The sequence below is a fragment of the Pollachius pollachius genome, assembly GCF_949987615.1.
Source record: "Pollachius pollachius genome assembly, chromosome: 2".
Taxonomy (NCBI): Eukaryota; Metazoa; Chordata; class Actinopteri; order Gadiformes; family Gadidae; genus Pollachius; species Pollachius pollachius.
Window position 1 is genome coordinate 18,899,170 of NC_136935.1, and position 20,000 is coordinate 18,919,169.

At 45.3% G+C, this 20,000-nt stretch overlaps 1 protein-coding gene across 1 annotated transcript in view; it reads left to right on the forward strand.

Annotated features, from left to right (window-relative positions):
• The window catches only part of atrnl1a (attractin-like 1a), a gene marked incomplete at both ends in the record, with an annotated part of 210,434 nt that overhangs the window by 107,479 nt on the left and 82,955 nt on the right, over positions 1-20,000 (forward strand). Inside the window, 4 exons of the mRNA XM_079728776.1 lie at positions 463-557; positions 675-753; positions 2,549-2,706; positions 12,220-12,281. Of these exons, the coding sequence (XP_079584902.1) occupies positions 463-557; positions 675-753; positions 2,549-2,706; positions 12,220-12,281 (394 nt within the window). The remainder of the gene's footprint in view (positions 1-462; positions 558-674; positions 754-2,548; positions 2,707-12,219; positions 12,282-20,000) is intronic.

Here is a 20,000-nt window from a genome sequence, read left to right on the forward strand (position 1 = left end):
GGGATGTTGAGTAATTGTGACTCCCTGTGTATGCTGTCCATTGTCTCGCTGTCAGAAAACCATTCCCACTTCCTCAATGGCAGCCACTCTCACAAAATATTATTAAATCTCAGTTGGAACTTTAGTATTTGGACAACCACTCATGTTCTATTGATTGGCCATTGTGCTTGTGTATGGATGACACACACACACACACGCACACGAGTGCGTCTAGTTGTGTTTTCGAAGACATTGACTGAGATGTTAGACAAAATCTTGACCACTGTAGCTACATACTTATAATTGGATATCGACTGGAGGTCAACACTGCACATCGCTGTACTCATGAATCTGTCTGGCGTCTGACAGTGACGTCCATTTTAGAGGAAAGAAATATTCAAGAAAAGGCACATAAGTGCTCAGTATGTCTGTCTCTCTAACTCTTTACTGTTGTCTGTCTTGTCTTCCTTCTATGTTGCCTAGACAACCTGTTGATTGACTACCAGTTTACCTTCAGCTTGCTTCAGGACGACGACCACTACTACACCGCCATTAACTTCATGGCTACCCCTGAACAGGTAACCCAGGTGCACGCACACACACACCCACTGCGTTTCTGGCTGAACAAAATCCACACAACCCCTTGGAACACAAGTTCTGCAAATGGTGGAAGATGGCTCTTTTTCTTTGTCAAGGCCAACAAGAACCTGGACATGTCCATCAACGCCTCCAACAACTTCAACCTGAACATTACCTGGTCCTTGAGCTCCACAGGTAGGTCCCATGACGGCTTTCTCTTCGCTGGGACCTCTTTCTCTTGGCTCTGCTAGGATACATTGGTTGCACGGCTGTATAATTAACAGGATGATAATTATTTCATAATTAATTGAGTGTTATTAATTATATGAAAATAAAGAAAAAAAAGACATGAAATGTATGAATGACACTGTACGTTATGCAAGCAGGACGATCAAATTGAGAAACACATCACTCTTTTTAACTACTTTTCCAATGCCATATCGGATGTTATGGAAGTACTCAAACATTCGTCCCCATGAATGACTTAATGATCATTCGGCGATGAGCTACCAAACCAACCCAGAACACACCTCTGTGTCTCTTGGTTTCTGTGGGTTAGGGTTAGGTTTATTATCAGTGGTGGATGTGCGGAGCAAAAAAAACGTAGATAAAAGCTTTGGAGGAAACAGACAAAGCGATTGCAATGTGATTTCGCAGAGTAAACTGTGTCAGCAGGCTACTTGAGTATTTAAAAGGAACCAATGTAGGTTTTTTCCCGGCGTTCTCCTATGCTTAGGCTTCAGGAAGAGATCGGAGCTGTGTGGCATGTGTTCAAACACAGTTCATGCACAGCACAGGGGCACATGAGGGGCACGCGCCAGCCCAGCCCCAGCAATAGTATCAGGGATCCCCCCCTTATAATTCTAGTCTGCCTCGGACGGTTGTCACAAGGATAGGCTTGGGCAAAGAAACGTACCAACTAGAAATACTTGATTAACTTCTAAAGCCACCTTTCGTTTGTTTAATATTTTACCTGTCACAGTAGGGCAATGTATTGGAAAAAAAGCTTTGAAGCTTTTCAAAGCAAATATTGAAGTTGGCGATTTAGACTAATAATATGATTAATTAATCAGCATGTCATGTAATTAATTGGATGAAAAAATGTTATCAATTGACAGCCCTAGTTCATTCTATAAAATATAATTTGCAGCCATTTTATTGAAAAACATGTTGATTAAGATCAGGTTCAATATTCACCCTTATGGTCCAACCAATATTAGCATTTTCTGCAATTCAAATTTCCTTATATGATCTCATATAAAAATAACCTTCCCTAATTATTAATATTGTCCCTGTTGAATGTATTCCATTTTTGGTATGTAATAGAAGTACTTGAAGTCCATCCAAGAGTTTAACCACAGTTTATAGCGATGCCATCTTTTCTAGTAAGAAACTTGCCTTTTCAGGACCCCAAGGTAAATGATAACGATCGTTTTGTTTTGGGACTCCTGATTTCTCTTTTTCTACTTTAAACTAGAACTAGAAACTTTTGAATTCATCGAGGAAAATATATTGTTGAGGCATTGCAAGAGGCACAATTGTGATTTTAATTAAGATAATACCTTTCCGCGGTGTTATAAAAGCCATACAGCCTCTAAAGTTCAGCTCTCTATTGATAGCGAAGGATTTGTGTGTGTGTATGTGCGTGACTGCCTGTGTGTGTTTGTGTGTGTGTGTGTGTGTGTGTGTGTGTGTGTGTGTGCGTGTGTGTGTGTGGGTGTGTGTGCGTGTGTGCGTGGGTGTGTGTGTGTGTGTGTGTATGCATGTTCTGCCACTGTAATGCGATGGACATTATGCCGTGTTTAGTTGTAGTGAAATGGGTGTTTATGTGTGTGTGTTTTGTTTGTGGGTGTGTGCGTGCATGCTTTCATTATTGTCTGCGCTCTGTGTGCATGTGTGTATGTGTGTGCACGCACATGCACGCGCCTGCCTACCTGGATCTATTGCGTTGTCCTGACCTGACCACACATTGACCCCCTTCCTGGTCCAGCCGGAACCATCTCCGGCGAGGAGATGCCCATCGTGGCCCGAAGCAACATCAAGGAGCACCGCGACAGCTTCTCCTGTGAGAAGTTCAACTTCAGACACCACCACAACATCACCTTCTACGTCTACGTCTCCAACTTCAGCTGGCCTATCAAGATCCAGGTGAGGCGCCGGGACGGGTTGGCACACCTCACGTTTAACCCCGGGTGTTTAACCTCTGCTGAGTAGCCTCTGAGGCCTTGTCCGGGGGGGCGACCCGCTAAGTGCCCGTGTGTATGCGTCGGTCTGCGGTCGGGGGCTAATGGCTGTTTGTGGTTTGGGATGAGTCAAGTGCCAAGTCGTTTGAAGCTTCTGACGAGTCTCTAGACGAAAGACACAAGGGATAGCGGAGGAGGAAGACCTTGTGACTGCGACATGTTGTTCTGGTTTGTGTGTCTTTTGGAGATCAGTTCTACATTTCCTCTGTGCCGTGATCTATTGGTGTGACACCGGACACCACATACTCAGGAATCAATAATGTTTCAACAATAGTCCTCTCTGTCTGAGAAGGGCAAGTCGGTCAGTGCAATGGATGTGCAGCAAATGTCAAAATAGTAAAAAAATAGTATTGCCAAAAATGCATTTGGGGTACTACTGGAATGGGGTTACCTGCCTGTGTGTTAAAAATACCCCTTGTTGTTCTTACACTGTTCATTTGTGCAAAACCAATTAGCATATTTCAAAAACGTTCTGTTTTGTATCACGTCGCATTAAGGCCCTCATCCCGAGTAGTCTGCGGTCTGCTGTGATTGGATATCACGCCCACTCTATTGCGATTGGTCGAATGCTTTGCGCATGTGTCGGCGAATTCACACTCACGAGAAGTTGTGAACATTGCGGGTTGCTGGGAGGCGCGACTTCTGCAATTCAACACCGCCCACTGCACTTCAGACGTCGTACTGTTACGGAAATAAAGTTTGAGCTCAAACGAGAGGGACATTCTCATTGAGGGGCGTTCTCGGTGGCCGCGAATACTCCCCCTGGCTCAGACTTTTCTAGTTAAGCAGATGTAGAACATGTATACATACGTCATATAACAGTCTAAAGCAAAGGGAAGAGTCGAAAAAAGCATGATATCCCCCCTTTAATAGCAGATCTAGTTAGGGGGTCATCGGGTCGCTCATGACGGTGCTGCTTTTAGTAGTAGTAGTATAACTATGAGTAGGAGCACTACTTAGAGACTGCCATGCAATGCTTGTATATTTTAATACTGAATGGCAGACACTGGGGTTCTACATGGTTGTCTCTGCCGTCAGCTGTCGTGAAGTTTCTTTTGCGCTGAATGTTGGGTCCTGATAGGGCACTATACATAAACCACTCAGAAGATGTGTTTGGCAAATCTACTGTCGCATTTAAGCATCTGTGAGCTCGCCAGTGTCTCCCCATCAATTATGCAGCATGCGTTAAATCCGCCGAGGCAGGAGCCACGCACGCTCCCGAATATGCCCGCGCAAGGCTTATGATCCATTAAATTGAAGTAGACGTTCGGTGGCAATACTCTTAGATGACGGTAGCACGACGGGGGGTGGGGGCGGGGGCTGAGTTGATGGACTACAGCAGTGAAAGCGTGAGAAATCGGCAGAAGAGGGTGAAAACACTGAGGTTATTGCGACTGATGTTGAGACTGCTTTTCAGAAAAACAGGAATACTAAGGGGAAATCCCAGGTTTAGTAAGGAGAACATAGGCCTAGGGAGGAGAACGAGGGCCTACTAAGGCGAAATCACAGGCGTACTAGGAAGAACACAGGTCTAGTCAGGAGAACAAAGGCCTAATAAGGAGAACACAGATCAAGGGCCTCTGACTGATAACATAAGGAATACAGGCAGCACTGAGGGAATTAAGTATGAAGTAGGTATTGGAATGGGAAAAATGATGGATCAAGTCATGAATGGATTGATGGATAAATGAATGAACCTTGGGAATGATACAGTGAAAGACGAATGGCTAGTTGGATTGATACAGTGGTTGAAAAATAGTTGGATGGATGAATGGATGGATTGATGGACAATGGATAGATGGATAAGTGGATGGATGAGATGGGAGAATGAAAGGTTGGACGCTGGATATTTATCTCTGGATACAAAGATAAATACAAATAACAAACAGGTATTAAAGCAAAGGCATATTAGCACACCGAGGCATATGCAATGTGGTTAGCTTTGCAGGGTCCATCATCTCTTCCACCGAGACATGGACATCTCACACTCTATCAGATGGTCGTCATCCAATAAAAAACATTACTTGCCCTGGTCAGACGCCAGCGCATCCATCAAACGTTATCAGTGCGGTGCTTGATCCAAACGACCGGCCGTGTTGTTCAGTGGCCCAGGCCTCATTAAAGCCTCATTTGTTCATTGATCTCTCCCCCCTCCCACATATGCATTTCCCATTAATGCTGCGTTTCCAGTGCTCCATATAGCTGCAGGTTGGAAGGTGATAGGATAATAAGCGTGCGAAGGCGCATCCGGCCTCTGTGTTGCAGCCTCAGATCAGTAACCTGAGTGGGGGGAGGAGAGCGTGCCGTGACCTTGGTGGCTCCTGACGCCGGGCGCTAGGACGGCCCTCAGGGATTGGCTGGAGGATCGCTAATGGTCACGTCTGATAGATTGCATCTAATATCTGGTTAGATCCCGTAGACGAAAACGAGAAAGCATGCAAACATGAACATGCAGTGCATACACAACCACAGTGTGGTTCTGTGATTTAGTGTTGACTTGTGTGTTGCAAATACACACTGTGTTGGCTTTGTGGTGTTGAACACGACGTAATTGCCACACACACACACACACACACACACACACACACACACACACACACACACACACACACACACACACACACTCACACACACACAGAAACACACACACACACACACACTTTTACAAACACACTTACAAACACACACACACACACACACAAAAGCACAGACACACACTTTAACAAACACACTTACAAACACACACACACACACACACATACATGCACACAGACACACACACACACACACACACACACACACAGACACACACACACACAGACACACACACGCAGACACACACACACACAAAACAAACACAAAAACACACAGATCCACACAGAGACAGTTTCAGTGTAGCGGACCTGGGTGCGTGGCTCCTGGCAGTATGACCTCATGAGGGTGCTAGGGGCCGGTCAGGGGCAGCAAGGGGCTGTGGAGTTGCGCATCGCGGCGGAACAGATTTGATTGGTTCTGTCACGCTGACCTTGCACCTTTCGACCTCCCGCCGCTTTAATTACCTTGACGACTGAAGTTTAACCGGAACCTTGCTGGATTTGCTGCTCTGGTTAATGGATTAGCGAGAATACATTTTGACCTTAAGATTTCATGCCGTGTTGACTTCGGAGGGCTAATGGATTTGTATTTATAGAAGCGCCTTTTATTCAGAGACTGTCTCAAACAAGGACACGACCACCCAATAATAACGTTTTTGGCGATGTGGATGGCTCAGTCAATGCAGGTTTAGGTTGCAAAAATCTTTTATTCAAAGTAATCTAATGAAATAAATCATTATCACCCCAAAGAGTATTCACATTTGATATGTTAAAAAAAAAAAAAAAAAAGTTTTACAAATTATTATTATTGTTATTTTTTTATTGAATTGCTTCTTAATCTTAAATGTGGTCTTGTTAACGATAACAATCCTAAAAAACAGTGATGCGGCCCCCACAAGCAGTGAAATGTGGGCAGCAGCTTATTTTTGCCAGTATATCTTCCAATTGTACTAGACTTAAATCTACTGCAGTCAGCCCGGTCTGATGTGTCTTCCGTGACCACACCATGACGTCCCCTTGTCCATTAGTCTCCATGTGCCTCCTCTGCTCTCTCTGTCCTCTCCGTGCACCGGGCTGGTGGGCCAGACAGACACATTATTAAAGGCTGATTAAAAGGCTATTCACGCAGGTGGCTCGCCATTTTGTTCCGCGGGAAGCCTGATTGGTGGGCTGATTCAATTTCCTCCTGATTGTTCACTCACTTATATCCAACTGGGCGCCTGCATCACAAAATCATCAGATGTCTGACTTATCACACGTGGTGTGAAGTACACACACACAGACACACAGACACACACACAAACACACACACACAGACACACACATACAGACACACACAGGGACACACACACACACACACACACACACACACACACACACACACACACAGACACACACACACACACACAGACACACAGACACACACACACACAGATGAACAGACGGACAGACGGAAAGACGGACAGAAGGATAGACGGACAGACAGGCAGACAGACACGCACATGTTTGGCTAACATTAGGCTTAAATTAACTCAGCATTTGGTTGTTATTATCTGCATGCTGATGTTTGGGTTTGCTCCATTTTAATCTATAAAACTTGGACGGAGCAACAATACAATGTAGGAGAAGATAAGTCAGGTTGCTAGCACAGGTGGAAAATATAAATGTTTTTAATTATATTACTACTGAATACTGATATGCTCTCAGCACAATGAGGTCATGATGTCGCTTTGTATATTCCCCCAAAATCCATTTAATAGATCAAATACACAAATATATGTATATATTTGTTTATATATGTATATATTTATATACACACATGCCGTATCTGAGTCAGAAAGGATCAGTTCTTGTAATGGACTACATTGTGAGAAGTGATAAACCCTAAGAAACATGTTAACCATGTGAATCTGCTCGCACTTCCTTAACATGTGGTCACACATGGAACCCACAAACTGATTTGCATGATGTGTGGGTGGAAGATGCTCTTGGAAAGCGGCTTACTTTGGTCATTCGGTCTCCTCATGCAAATGAGGGGAAAATGAGCGAGTTCGGAAAAACCGTGCTTATTTTCCTCGGTGAACTGAGTCACATTTCATTGTCAACACAGGTTGAAGAAATCCTTGGCCACACACACACACACACACCCACACACACACACACACACACACACACACACACACACACACACACACACACACACACCACTTACCAAAACACACACCTGTTTATGAATCACACTTGAGGTATTAAGGTTTAAATACAAAATGTAATTAATTTAGTCATTAAAGGCCTTCATTGAGAAAGCATATTCACAATATAATGGGTTGTTTGTCAAAAGCAGGCGTTGAAAGGTGGGAGGAAATATGGCCATCAAGAAAATACTTAGTGTACATTCCCTGTGACCGCTATGGTTTCTTATTTCCAGAATAAAGAGCTTTTGTTCTCGCATGTCTCTGCTGTTTCTCAAGCACTGGCCCTTCCCTCACTTTCACTGTTTCTCCCTGGCTCTGACTTGGCTTTTCTTTTCTTTTTTTAACTTTCCTCTTTTGTCTTTCTATCCTGTATCGATTAGCCAAACTCCGTCTCTCACTTTAGCTTTTAACAAGCAGACCTAGCTCCGCTTTGGGGAATTCAGGACGGCCTGAATCTGTTGCTCCCGATAAAGTTGTCCCGGAGCTGTACAGTGAGCCCCGGGTAATGACTAGGCCGTGGAGTCCCTGTCATCTCTTCTTTTATTCTTCAGTTATTTTTATTCTCTCTCTCTCTCTATCTCTCTATGTCTCTATATGGCTCTCGTCTCTTTCTGTCTCTCTCTTGCCCTCTCGCTCTCTCTCTCTCTCTCTCTCTCTCTCTCTCTCTCTCTCTCTCTCTCTCTCTCTCTCTCTCTCTGTCTCTCTCTCAGACTCTCCTTCTACTCTACCTACTACTCTTCCGCCATTGCTACTAAGATAGAAAACTTTAATATATAGTTCGAAAACAACTTTTCTTGTTCTTCCTATTTTTCAGTTTTAGGAAAGATGGTGTCATGTAATCCTCATGGTTACAACCCACGCCAACTTTGTTACACTTTTTCAGTATCCCGTTTTTGTGTATGAGTGTTATAATGAGTGATATCTTATGTGAAATACTTCACCATTCACACACCAGGGTGTTATCGTAGAATAGTGTCTGAATAGCTCCACTTTCCCCCAGATGCCGCAGTCGGCTGCCCAGACAGAGCTCCACACTTCCACACACACCATGCTGACGACTGAGTGCCTTAGAAAGGCACGAATAGGACGCCACCTGCGTCCGCAGCAGAGTTGAACAATCCTATAGTGTTTTGGGGGGTATGGCAAAACACATTTTCCCCCCCTTTTTTTCTCTACATTGGGGATTTATTTCAGTAACAGTAATAAAAATGACCATGATTATTATGCTGACGATGATATAAAACAAAAAAGGTTTTTTGGTTGATTGGCTCTTTAAAGGCAACCTGTTGGAAACAGTGGAAACCGTGGGTGTTCCTAACCCTCCAGCGCACTGGGAGAATGATGCCCGGTGCTCACCGCTGACCTAATAATAACTGGGACTACTGTATGCACTGTATTAAAGCTGTGCTTTCACTGATGTGTGACCTGCAGCAGTGTGTGTGTGTGTGTGTGTGTGTGTGTGTGTGTGTGTGTGTGTGTGTGTGTGTGTGTGTGTGTATGTGTGTGATGGATGGCCAGTTAAATTCTGTGTGTGTGTGTGTGTGTGTGTGTGTGTGTGTGTTTGTGTGTGTGTGTGTGTGTGTGTGTGTGTGTGTGTGTGTGTGTGTGCGGCGCCAGAGGAGTATGTGTGTGTGTGTGTCCGCAAGCAGCCTATATCATCAGTGAGAGGTGGGGCGTCCGGAGGGCCGGCCCTAATAGCAGGACTTTAAGCCTTTGTGCCTAGGCAGGCTTTCTCCTGCCTCACCCCATCCTTAATGCTGTGTCCCTTTGGAATTAAATCAGCTTCTCCCTCCACGTCTTTACTCTCAGGGCCTCTTAACTGCTACCCAAAGGCCTGTAAACCACTTAAGGTTTCCCCTCTCCCTTCACTCTTGAGAACCCCTCTATTGAATCAATCCAACACCACGTCATCACAGATATCAGGTCTATTTAAAGGTACCCTGTAGGATGTTGGTCCATATGTGTGCCATACACATTGTGACTAATGCCGAACATTATGTAGATCATCCGCTTTGCAGACTTTAGCATTGTAGTTATCTTGTTAGCTTTAGCACGCACAGACGGGGGGCCCACACCCCCCCTCCCCCCCCCCCCACACACACACACACAGACACACACACACACACACAAAAATAAATGTACTTTGTGATCATGAGGCTTAATGGTTGTATTGTCGTGTCAAATGTCCCATGATGCATTGCTTACTTATCGCGGACGTAGGTTCCAATGTTGGCTTGCTGTTCCAACGATGGCATATATGAATTGAACCGTTCTTAACGCTACAAGCACAGTCATATAAGACTGGAACCCAGGGGCGTGTAGCAGAGCCTCTTGGCCATAAGCAGAGACGGGGAGATTAATGAGACAATTAGGTGTGCTCCGGAAACACCTTAATGTGTTGGATGTCCCGGCCACCGCATCTTAAGCTCTTGTCAGTAGAACAAGGCACTGGGGATCCCCGCCCTCCCGCCCTGTCTCTTATGGAATACTGCCTCACGTATGCAGGGCCTACAGGGGCAGGAAGAGAGAAAAAGGCAAATCAATTATGGCTTTAGTAAATAACACTGTCCATGAGGGAGCTACAATGCAGGCTACAGAGGCTTTTAAGGAGCTCTGAGGGCTACAGCTTTGTTCTCTATGTGTCCAGTGGGGTCCATGTTGCATGTTACACGCTACTAACACACACAGACACACGTTGCTACATAATCCACACAAAGATTGGATTCCCCACATGATAAAAGGATAGAGTCATTTATTAGAAACAATGTTAGAATATAACGTCTGTATAATCAGTATGGCGTGTAGCATATGGATGAGTGGACCCTGTGCTGGGGGGATCTTGTATGACATGACCATAGGACCCAACATAGGACCAAAAACCGTGCAGCAAAACACCAAACCCAAAAGCCAGGCTGGGAGTGACTAGCTGAAGGGGTGCACCTCTGCAGGTGTGGCCTGCAGTGACCGAGAGGTTTACTCCTTCAACCTTCACTCCCAGCCTGGCTTTTGGGTCTGGTGTTTTGCTGTGCGGTTGTTTGTCACATCACGCCCTCACAACCCCTGCCCTCACACCCCCTGCTTACGGACCCTTGGTTTGGGTTTTGGTTACTTTATGGTTTGGTTTTGTGCATCAGCTGATTGCAAACACAGGGAGGGAGGGAGAGGTAGAGAGAGAGGATGACTGACTGACTGACTGACTGACTGACTGACTGACTAAATGCTATTTGAGGTCAGGAAAGATGGTACTGTTGATCCCAGTAAAGAAATGAATTACACCATGCTGCAGTCATATGTGGTTAAAGTGATCTAAGAGAGAGAGAAAGAGAGAGAACAAGAGACCCAACACAGAAACATAGTGATTACTGGTAATTGTCACGTAAGTGTGTGCACAGGCCTGTGCGTGAGGAAGAGAGAGTGTCTTTATGTGTGGAACTCAGTATCGTGTGTGTGGGCGTGCTGCCGAAATATGTGGAAATGCGAACATTCACATAACATTTTCTTGCTAACTGTTAGAGCTTTTGTGCTGGACTGGAGGTTAGGCAGCACAAGGTCAAACTATATACTACCATCAATCCAACCTCAATACGTAATAAAGAGAGAGTTAGTAGGATAGCCCAAGTTTTATTTGGGCTATCCTACTAGAGAGCAAAGTGCTGCAGCATCGGCTCCCGAGACGAGAAACTTTCTGGAAGTTTGATCTATAAGTAGAACATCAAAACAATGCAAAGAGAACCCATGCATTGGCTGCTGTGAACATAGGAGTGCATAAGTGTGTGTATGTGTTGGGTCAGCGTGTGTCTGTTTGCGTCTGTGTGCTTGCGCGTTTGTGTGAGAGAGAAGGGGGAGGTGGTGTGTGTTGAGGGGGGTAGGGGGTTTCAGAATGCTTTGGACACAGCTGAAAACCGTACTTGTGTAAGATATCTGAACATTTGCCCTTAGGTAGAAGATAGAGATATAATCCACAATACTTGCATCAGTTTCAGATGATGTTCCATCGCGCATGTTTGGGGAGACATGGATTACGCAAGCTCCCTGTTTACTCCATGGTGTAAGCGATGTGTGTTGCTATTTTGTCTGTGATTGTGTGTGTGTGTGTGTTTACTATGCACATGCCAATTAACATGGCTCTCAGTCAAACTCTTATAAGAGTCTCTTATCAGACCCTTCCTCAAGGGATACACCAGTATGAGAATACACTTTGTGTGCATCTGTGTGTGTGCGTGTGTGTGTGTGTGTGTGTGTGTGTCTCTGTCTGCGTGTTTGCATCTGTGCGTGTGTGTTTGTCTGTGTGTGTGTGTCTGCATGTGTCTGTGTGTCTGTGTGGGTGTGTGTGTGTATTTCTTTGTCTGTGTGTCTGCCGGCGATTGTGCATGTGTGTGTCTGTGTCTGTGTGTGCGTGCGAGTGTGTATGTGTCTGCGGGCGAGTGTGTATGTGTGTTTCTGTGTCTGTGTGCGAGTGTGTCTGTGAGTCCACCCTAGGTGTAATCAGTTTGTCCAGCCTCAGTAATGGTATTCTACATTGTATCATCTCCCCTCTCTCTGCCCCTTACCTTTCCCCTTCTCCCTCGCTCTGCACCTGTCCTCCCATCTCGGCCCCCTGCTCATGTGTATTCTCCCTTATTTCCCCAGATTGCCTTCTCCCAGCACAACAGCATCATGGATCTGGTGCAGTTCTTTGTGACCTTCTTCAGGTAGGTGATTGGTTATTCACAGAGCCTTATCCAGACTACACACATGTGCACATGTACATGCACACATTCACACACCCTCATCCACATACGGCACCAATTCCCTGTACATACAAAGACACAAACTCACACACACACGCACGCAGGCACGCACGCACGCACGCACGCACACACACACACACACAAGGCACCACACCTGTAAACACACACACAGAAACACCCACACACCCACACACACACGCGCGCACATCTCAAACTCACATCGCATACTCATAGCAGCTCAGTGCCCGAGGGCTGATTGCAACACTGTGGCGATGGCCCACCTTAACTTACCTCTGAGGGGTGGTACAACCTTCCACACACTCATACACAGACAACACACTCATACTCAAACACACAGAGGCAGCAGAGCAGATTGTAAGGACAAGCTTCTGTGTGTGATGATGAATGGTGCTCTCCCCCTGTGTGTTGTGTTTGCTTTGGTTAAATGGGACGAGGTGTGTGATGCAGAGAGCAGCATGCAGGGGCCAGGCTTAAGACAGAACGGATAAAGAAAATCAATAACCGTTGCTTAGCAGATATGGGCCTTCAACCTGAACAAACAAAAAATAACTCATATCGGAGATGAACGGACGTGTAATTGTTTTTTAAAAGTGTAAACGTCCCCAGCCCATTCACCATCATTGGGGGGGGGGGGGGGGGGGGGGGGGGGGGTGCTACATTTTTGCAAGAAAAATAATAAAACTACTTAAAAAGTAAGTGATCTTCCCAGTCAGAACATGCTAGATTGTTTCTGAGTGCAGTGGAGTGGATTGTGTGTAGAGAGCGTACTGTGAGCCAGTGCTGGGGTCAGTGGCATGTGACATAAGCTAACAACATGAACTTTATTGCCATCCAGTTTGAATCGTAATGGCAATTCAGTATTAAATTTATACAGAACACACCTATAAAGTGTACTTAAATAGGTGTCATTTATTTTGTAATAAATATTGGAGTAAACAACTCCAGACTATTTTTGGTGGAGTGTAGCGAGCTATAGCCAGTGTTTGTGGTATAAGGTTATCGTCAACTCAGCCCTGCTAACTCTGATTCATCGTGACCTCACACCAACCCTGTCCAAAGGTGTGTTTGAGGGTATGATGATTCTGGGTTGAGTTGGAGTGAGTGGTAATGTTTCCAACTCCAGGCACCAGGAGGACGATTGCCCAGGGCACCAAATGAGCTGGGTCCAGCCCCCGGAGCACGGGATGGAATATAACCTTCACAAGACATGGCTCCCCCTGAAAGAGCTGCTCCTAGATTAAGTGGTCCTCTAGTTAACGGCTGTGTGTTGGGGAGAAGGTCAAACAGCCACCGGAACAGAGAAACAGACGAAAGCAGCTTTGATGCACGTCCAGTGTCGTTTAGTGTGTTTTGTTTGGATTTGCTTCCACACATCTAGGTGCGTCTTAGAAATGTCTAGTCTTCTCTATTTAACTATATTTTCTTCATTTCACTCGACTTATTCCCCTAGAAATGAGTTCTACCTCGACTTCCCAATGTATACTTGTACAACTTTGAGTGAAAGAAGAGAAAAATAATTTGTCCTTTTTTCTGGTTGAAAACAACAAAACAACTCGCGAAATAGCTTAGAGTTTAATAGGAATAAAGCCATTTCAAATTCCATTTCCACCCACTTCACAGCTATCATCTCTCTCTCTCTCTCTCTCCGTCTCTCTATCTCTGTCTCTCTCTCTCTCTCTCTCTCTCTCTGTCTCTCTCTCTCTCTCTCTCTCTCTCTGTCTTTCTCTCTCTCTCTGTCACTCTCCCTCTCTCTCTTTTTGTTTATTAAAGAGTAGCCAGCCGGATAGCCCAAGAGTGTTTTTTATGGGAGTTTTTACTGTGTGCAAGACGTTTGACTTGCAGCGGCCACAGAGGCACAGACAGTGGATCTAATGAGAGTGGGTTTGGGATGAGAGCTCAAATGAAGTCTGCTGTCTCCAGGCAAAATCCTGCCAGTAAACTTGGACAAGTTGGTTGCGTGTGTGTGTGTGTGTGTGTGTGTGTGTGTGTGTGTGTGTGTGTGTGTGTGTGTGTGTGTGTGTGTGTGTGTGTGTGTGTGTGTGTGTGTATCTAAGCCCCTGAGTGTGGCTTTCTGTTTGTGGTGTGGGTGTGTCTAACTGTGAAATGGTGGTCATGTTATTTATGTGTGTTTTCCCACTTGCCTGAATGCATATGCGTCACCCTGGTTGTGTGTTCATGCATGTATTTGTGTCACGCCAGCACCACGCTGGTCAGTCAGGCGTGTGTATCTGCCCTGAGCCCGCTCCTGGACATGAGCGACCTATAGGCCAGCGCATGGGGGTGATGTCATCATTAGGGGACGGTATTATTAAGTTGTGCCGCAAGTGTTTTGGTGTTTCACTTAACGCGTGTTTGTGACATCTACTTTCTACTGACCCACTAATGTGTGTGTGTGTGGGGGGGGGGGGGGGGGGGGGGCAGGGGGCACCTGAGGTAGAGCAGGTGGTGTGGCGGAGGAAGATTGCTGGTTTGACCTGCGGTCTTTTTCCTCCTGCTAGCGTATTGTGAATGTGTCCCTGAGCAAGAAGGCTGCCCTTAACTGCTCCTGACATGCCCGCTGTCACCTGGTTGATGTGGTGAATGGACGTGTGTGTATGAATTTGTGCGTTTTTGTTTGTCTGTTTGTATGTTTCCATTCAATATACTGCAGACTCCGGGGGGGGAGGGGGTTCCATAATGGACAGCTCGAAGATTTTCTTGTGATTTTCACATACAAACTAAGCATTCTGGTGCATTCTGACAAAATGATAAAGACAAAACAGAACATTTCCTTACAAAGACGAATGGAGCCAGGGAACTAAGTTTTAACTTAATTTATTTGCCTTGTAGAATTCAGCAAGAGTAAAAGTGCAAATACATCAATAATAACTGGGAATTATACACGAGAGAGAATGTGATTCTAAAATGGGTGAGTTACGGCAAATCTATTGTGTTGGTAACTTCACTCATAAATCTATCTACAGTCAAGTATGCATTTAGACAAATACGATAAAATATCAATATAATATGTGCAACCTTTTATGTGTGGTTGTTCAAGACACACTGGAAGCATGATGCCACCATAGGTTTGCAGAGAACTATATACAATATACACACTGAAGGCATGATGCCACCATAGGTTTACAGAGAACTATATACAATATACACACTGAAGGCATGATGCCACCATAGGTTTACAGAGAACTATATACAATATGCACACTGAAGGCATGATGCCACCATAGGTTTGCAGAGAACTATATACAATATGCACACTGAAGGCATGATGCCACCATAGGTTTGCAGAGAACTATATACAATATACACTTGAAAGGGGTGGGGTGGTGGTGTGGGGTTGTGAGGGCCGCTGTAACCCAGTGTCCATCCTCACGGGAAGGGGGGGAGGGGGACAGAGAGAGAGAGAGACAGAGAGACAGAGAGGGAGACAGAGAGAGAGAGAGACTACATTAGACGTGTTCGCACTGTAACGACTGCCAACTGCACGTTTTTTATCACAAACATTATGAAGCAAGCATCATGTCCCGAATAAAATCAATATCAGGGCAGCTTGGGCCTACTTTATTTGAAGAGAAGCTCACATCGACGGCCTTTCTGAGTCGCAAACAGGTTAATCACCATGTCATTGAAGTCCGGTGATTTTTGGATGAGGTCCTGCTCAATAGACAGCATCGCTAGGGCGTTAAGCCTATCTTATCCCATGGTACTTCAGAGAAATGTTTTGATCCTCTTCAGTGTACTGAAGCACCTCTCTGACTCTGCCGGTGTCATAGGGGTTGTCATTGCTATTTGTGTTCATTTCAATGTCTCCGAAAAAGTGCACTGAAGATTGTTCTCCGTAAACATCCTCAAAAGTGAAATTGCATACGTCAACCCCACAAACTCTGCGCTACTGTACATCACCAGCAGCTCCCCGTGCAGTTTCTCTTTGCAGATCATCAGGAAATGTTCACATGTAATGTCCAGCTGCTTCTTGGGGGAACTGGTCTTAAGCTGTGGAAACAGTTTGGGGTCTATCAGCTCAAATGACACTAAGTGTCGGGCCTTCTGAAAGCGGGCCTGGGACTGCTCTATCATTATGTCGCAGCATTGTGCAGCAACTGACACATTATCAGAGCTCTGTGTCCTGCGTGGCCTTGCTGCAGCATCAGCTTTTGGCTGGATTTGGCTGGGTGGAGTCCGTGGTCAGCTTGTCCTTCAGGTCAGCTATGGATGAGGAGAAATTCTCCAAGGCCTGTCTGGTTTTGAGAGGATCCGTGGTTCGCTTTTGAAGAATGTTGTACAGAATATCAACATGCATGAGGGCGGAGTGGAAAAAAGATAACAAGAAAATGAACTTTGCATCCCCCAGCATTGCGGCCAAGCCATGGGCTTGTTGGATTGACACGCTGTCTCATTCTTGTTCATTCCTGATTTTTTCAAAACACTGTTTCAAAGCCTCTTGATTTTCGAACACGGTGTGGACGGTGCGGCTTTTGAAGTTCCACCTTGTTTGTCCGGCCGCTGGGATCCTTCTTCCGCACACTTCATCTAGAACTGCAGTTCTTTTGGGGGACTTGGATAAAAACGTTCCAAAAGCTGTGAGGTTGGCAAAAAATATTCTGAGGGGTGTGAGGGAGGAGCAGGCCTGTTACATGACCAGATTTAATTGATGCGCATAGCAGTGCACAATATGCGCGTTCGGGTACGTTTATTTTAGTCTAGCCTGCAAGCCTGTTAGTGCACCGCTCATTACAGCTGCTCCGTCGTACGTCCGGGCGATCAGTTTGTTTTCCAGTTTGTATGGCTGGAGTTTCTTCTTCAGAGTGCTTCGAGTCCCGCTGCAGTTATGTCCTCCAACGGGGAGTAACAGAGAAACCTCTCCACAACATCTCCACAGCCTCCATTAGTCAAGTTCCGGAGCACAATCACGCACTGGCTGACATATGACACATCTGTTGTTTCGTCGGCTTGCACAGCAACAAATGGTGCCTGTGATACTTCCTCAGCCAGTTTCTGTTCATACACAGCTAACATACAATCAAGCAACTCGTTTTGGCTAGTCTTAGACGTGTACTTGGCAACATGTGCGTTTGACAGGTGATCGGCTAACTGGCTGTCTAAAAAAGAGAACTGGCCAACAAGGTCAAAAAACACCCCGCTGGAGTGAAGTTGCCGATTCACCAGAGCCCCTGAGAGCTAGCTCGTGTGCCCCACAGAACCTAATACGGTCCACAATCCGTGACTGCTCGCTGTGTCTCTGTATGGAGATGCGGTGGCAGTCATCCAGCTGACAGGAAATATTTACTTTGCCCAACATTGAAAGCTTCACACAGTTTCCAATGTGAGTTGCACTGCATTCATGTTTCCTTATTTTACAGGACACATGTTTTAAATCCACAACCCCTTGAACGGCACGCAAGGGAAACAGAAGAGAGCGCTCCTAGCTAAGCTAGCCGTTAGCCAGTCTTTCCTTTTGAACCAAGAAGTGCAAAATGAACGATTTTGTCGTGTGTCCTTTTGTTTTATGTGAACATCGTTTGGCCGATGTGCCCCCAGTCTCTTTATTTCTTTTTTTTCTTCTAAAGACATCAACGAAAACGGATGAGTCAGTAGATAGTCCACTTCGTTAGGTAAATTAGCGCTCACCATTGTGGTCAGGGTTTTTTTCACTTTTTTCTCCCGGCTCCAACAGTGACCGTCACCAGTGAGAGTCACTGTCACTGTTGGTCTGGGCTATATTAATTTAGCCCAAATGGTCTCTAAATCAAGGGGGTATGTCATAACAACTGTCAATCACGATTGGACGAAACTGATTGGATGCTGATTTTCTTAAGCGTGGGCTTAGAAGATTTTCTTAAGCGTGGGCTTAGAAAAGTCAGCCCAGACGATCTGTCTGGGCTGATTTTTCTAAGCCCACACAACATATCTATATGTATCTCCTGCGTTTTTGTGATTATTTGGTGCTGTTGCTTCTCTGTTGCACCAAAATCAACCAATTCTAAGTTTTAGTAATTATTATGTTTTAATATTTTCATTAATTTAATAATGTTCTCATGTTTATTGTAAAAGATAGGGAGGGCTTATTTGATACCAGCCGTCCCTGTGTATGACATAATCCAGTAATATCTCAGTGGCATATCTTTGACTGAAACAAGTTTTGTGTCACTGTTTTGTACTGGGTGTGGTATATTCAGTAGGCCTGCTGTTGAACGTGTTAATGTGATTTTGGGTGGCACTCTCCACTACTGAAAGTGTTTTCACCATATTGTTTTAAAGTTGTAATCCCATTACGATTACTTCTTAATTTAAATGTATATAATCTGATCTATAATGTATCTGTGGGATTTACATTAACCCTAATGGTTATTCAAACCTTCTTCACGGTTTGACACACTTAATAGTTTAAACCTCAGAGATTGACTCTGCTCTTTAAGAAAAAAACATTAATCCATCCTCTCTCTGTGTGTGTGTGTGTGTCTCTCTCTCTCTCTCTCTCTCTCTCTCTCTCTCTCTCTCTCTCTCTCTCTCTCTCTTTCTCTCTCTCTCTCTCTCTCTCTCTCTCTCTCTCTCTCTCTCTCTCTATCTCTCTCTCTTATCTCTAAATGAGGCAGAAGAAATGTGAAGACGGTCATAATTAAAGAGCATTTATGCTCTCCATCTCCCTAGTCTCAGATGCTAATTGGTGACACTGCAGTTTAGCTTGAGCCAATTACTCCCCTGGCTAGCCTCACTTGATTAGAAATTAGCTCTCTCTCTCTCTCTTTCTCTCTCTCTCTCTCTCTCTCTCCCCTTTATCTGTCTTGCCTTTTCTATCCCTTCATCACCTCCATCTGCTTCCCTTTCTGTCCATTGTTTTAATCCTTTCTTTGTTTACCTCTATTCTTTCCCCCAGATATTATCCACCTCCCTCTCCCTCTCCCTCTCTTTCCCTCTCTACCTCTCCCTCCCTCTAAAGTTACTTGCATACCGCCGCGCGTCAACCGCCCTGATAACCGCCCTGATAACCGCCCTGATAACCGTCCTGATAACCGCCTCGCTGCCGGAGGGTTCAGCGCGGCGGTGTGAAAGGGCCAGGCGTTTTCAAGAGCGGCTGCTGCTGCTGCCGCCGCCGTTTGAACACGGGGAAAGCTGAGCGGTAGGGCAAAGTCTGTGTGCATTCACGTGGGCGGCAACCGCTTCCTGGTCCAACAGCCGCTTTTGTAACCGCCTCCCCTCTGCTGCCCTTCCCTCATTGAAATGAATGGAGGTGGCGAGTTGCCTCGCGGTGGTGTGAAACCAGCTTAACTCTCGCGCTCCCTCTCCCTCTTCCTCCCCCTCCCTATCACTCTCTCTCTGATGTGTCCCCAGGGCCCATATATGTATTACTGAAAGACTATTTTGACTCTCAGCCGGACCATTTGGTTTCAAAATGACCACCCCTATCTACATTCACTAATTTCCCTTGGGGACATTTTTGCCCACAGGTTAAAATGTTTACCAAGTTTTAAACTTAGTTGTGTGTTTTTTGAATCCATAATAAAATCTAATTTTTCTGGTCAAAAGCTAGTCGAACCATTCCTAAGGTGTGTGAATCAATGAGAACTGGAACACAGGCAATAGATGAATATAGTTAAACAGCGGGCATGCATGTTGGTAACAAAACAACAATAACAACCGGAAGCGGGATTTAACGCTGAAATG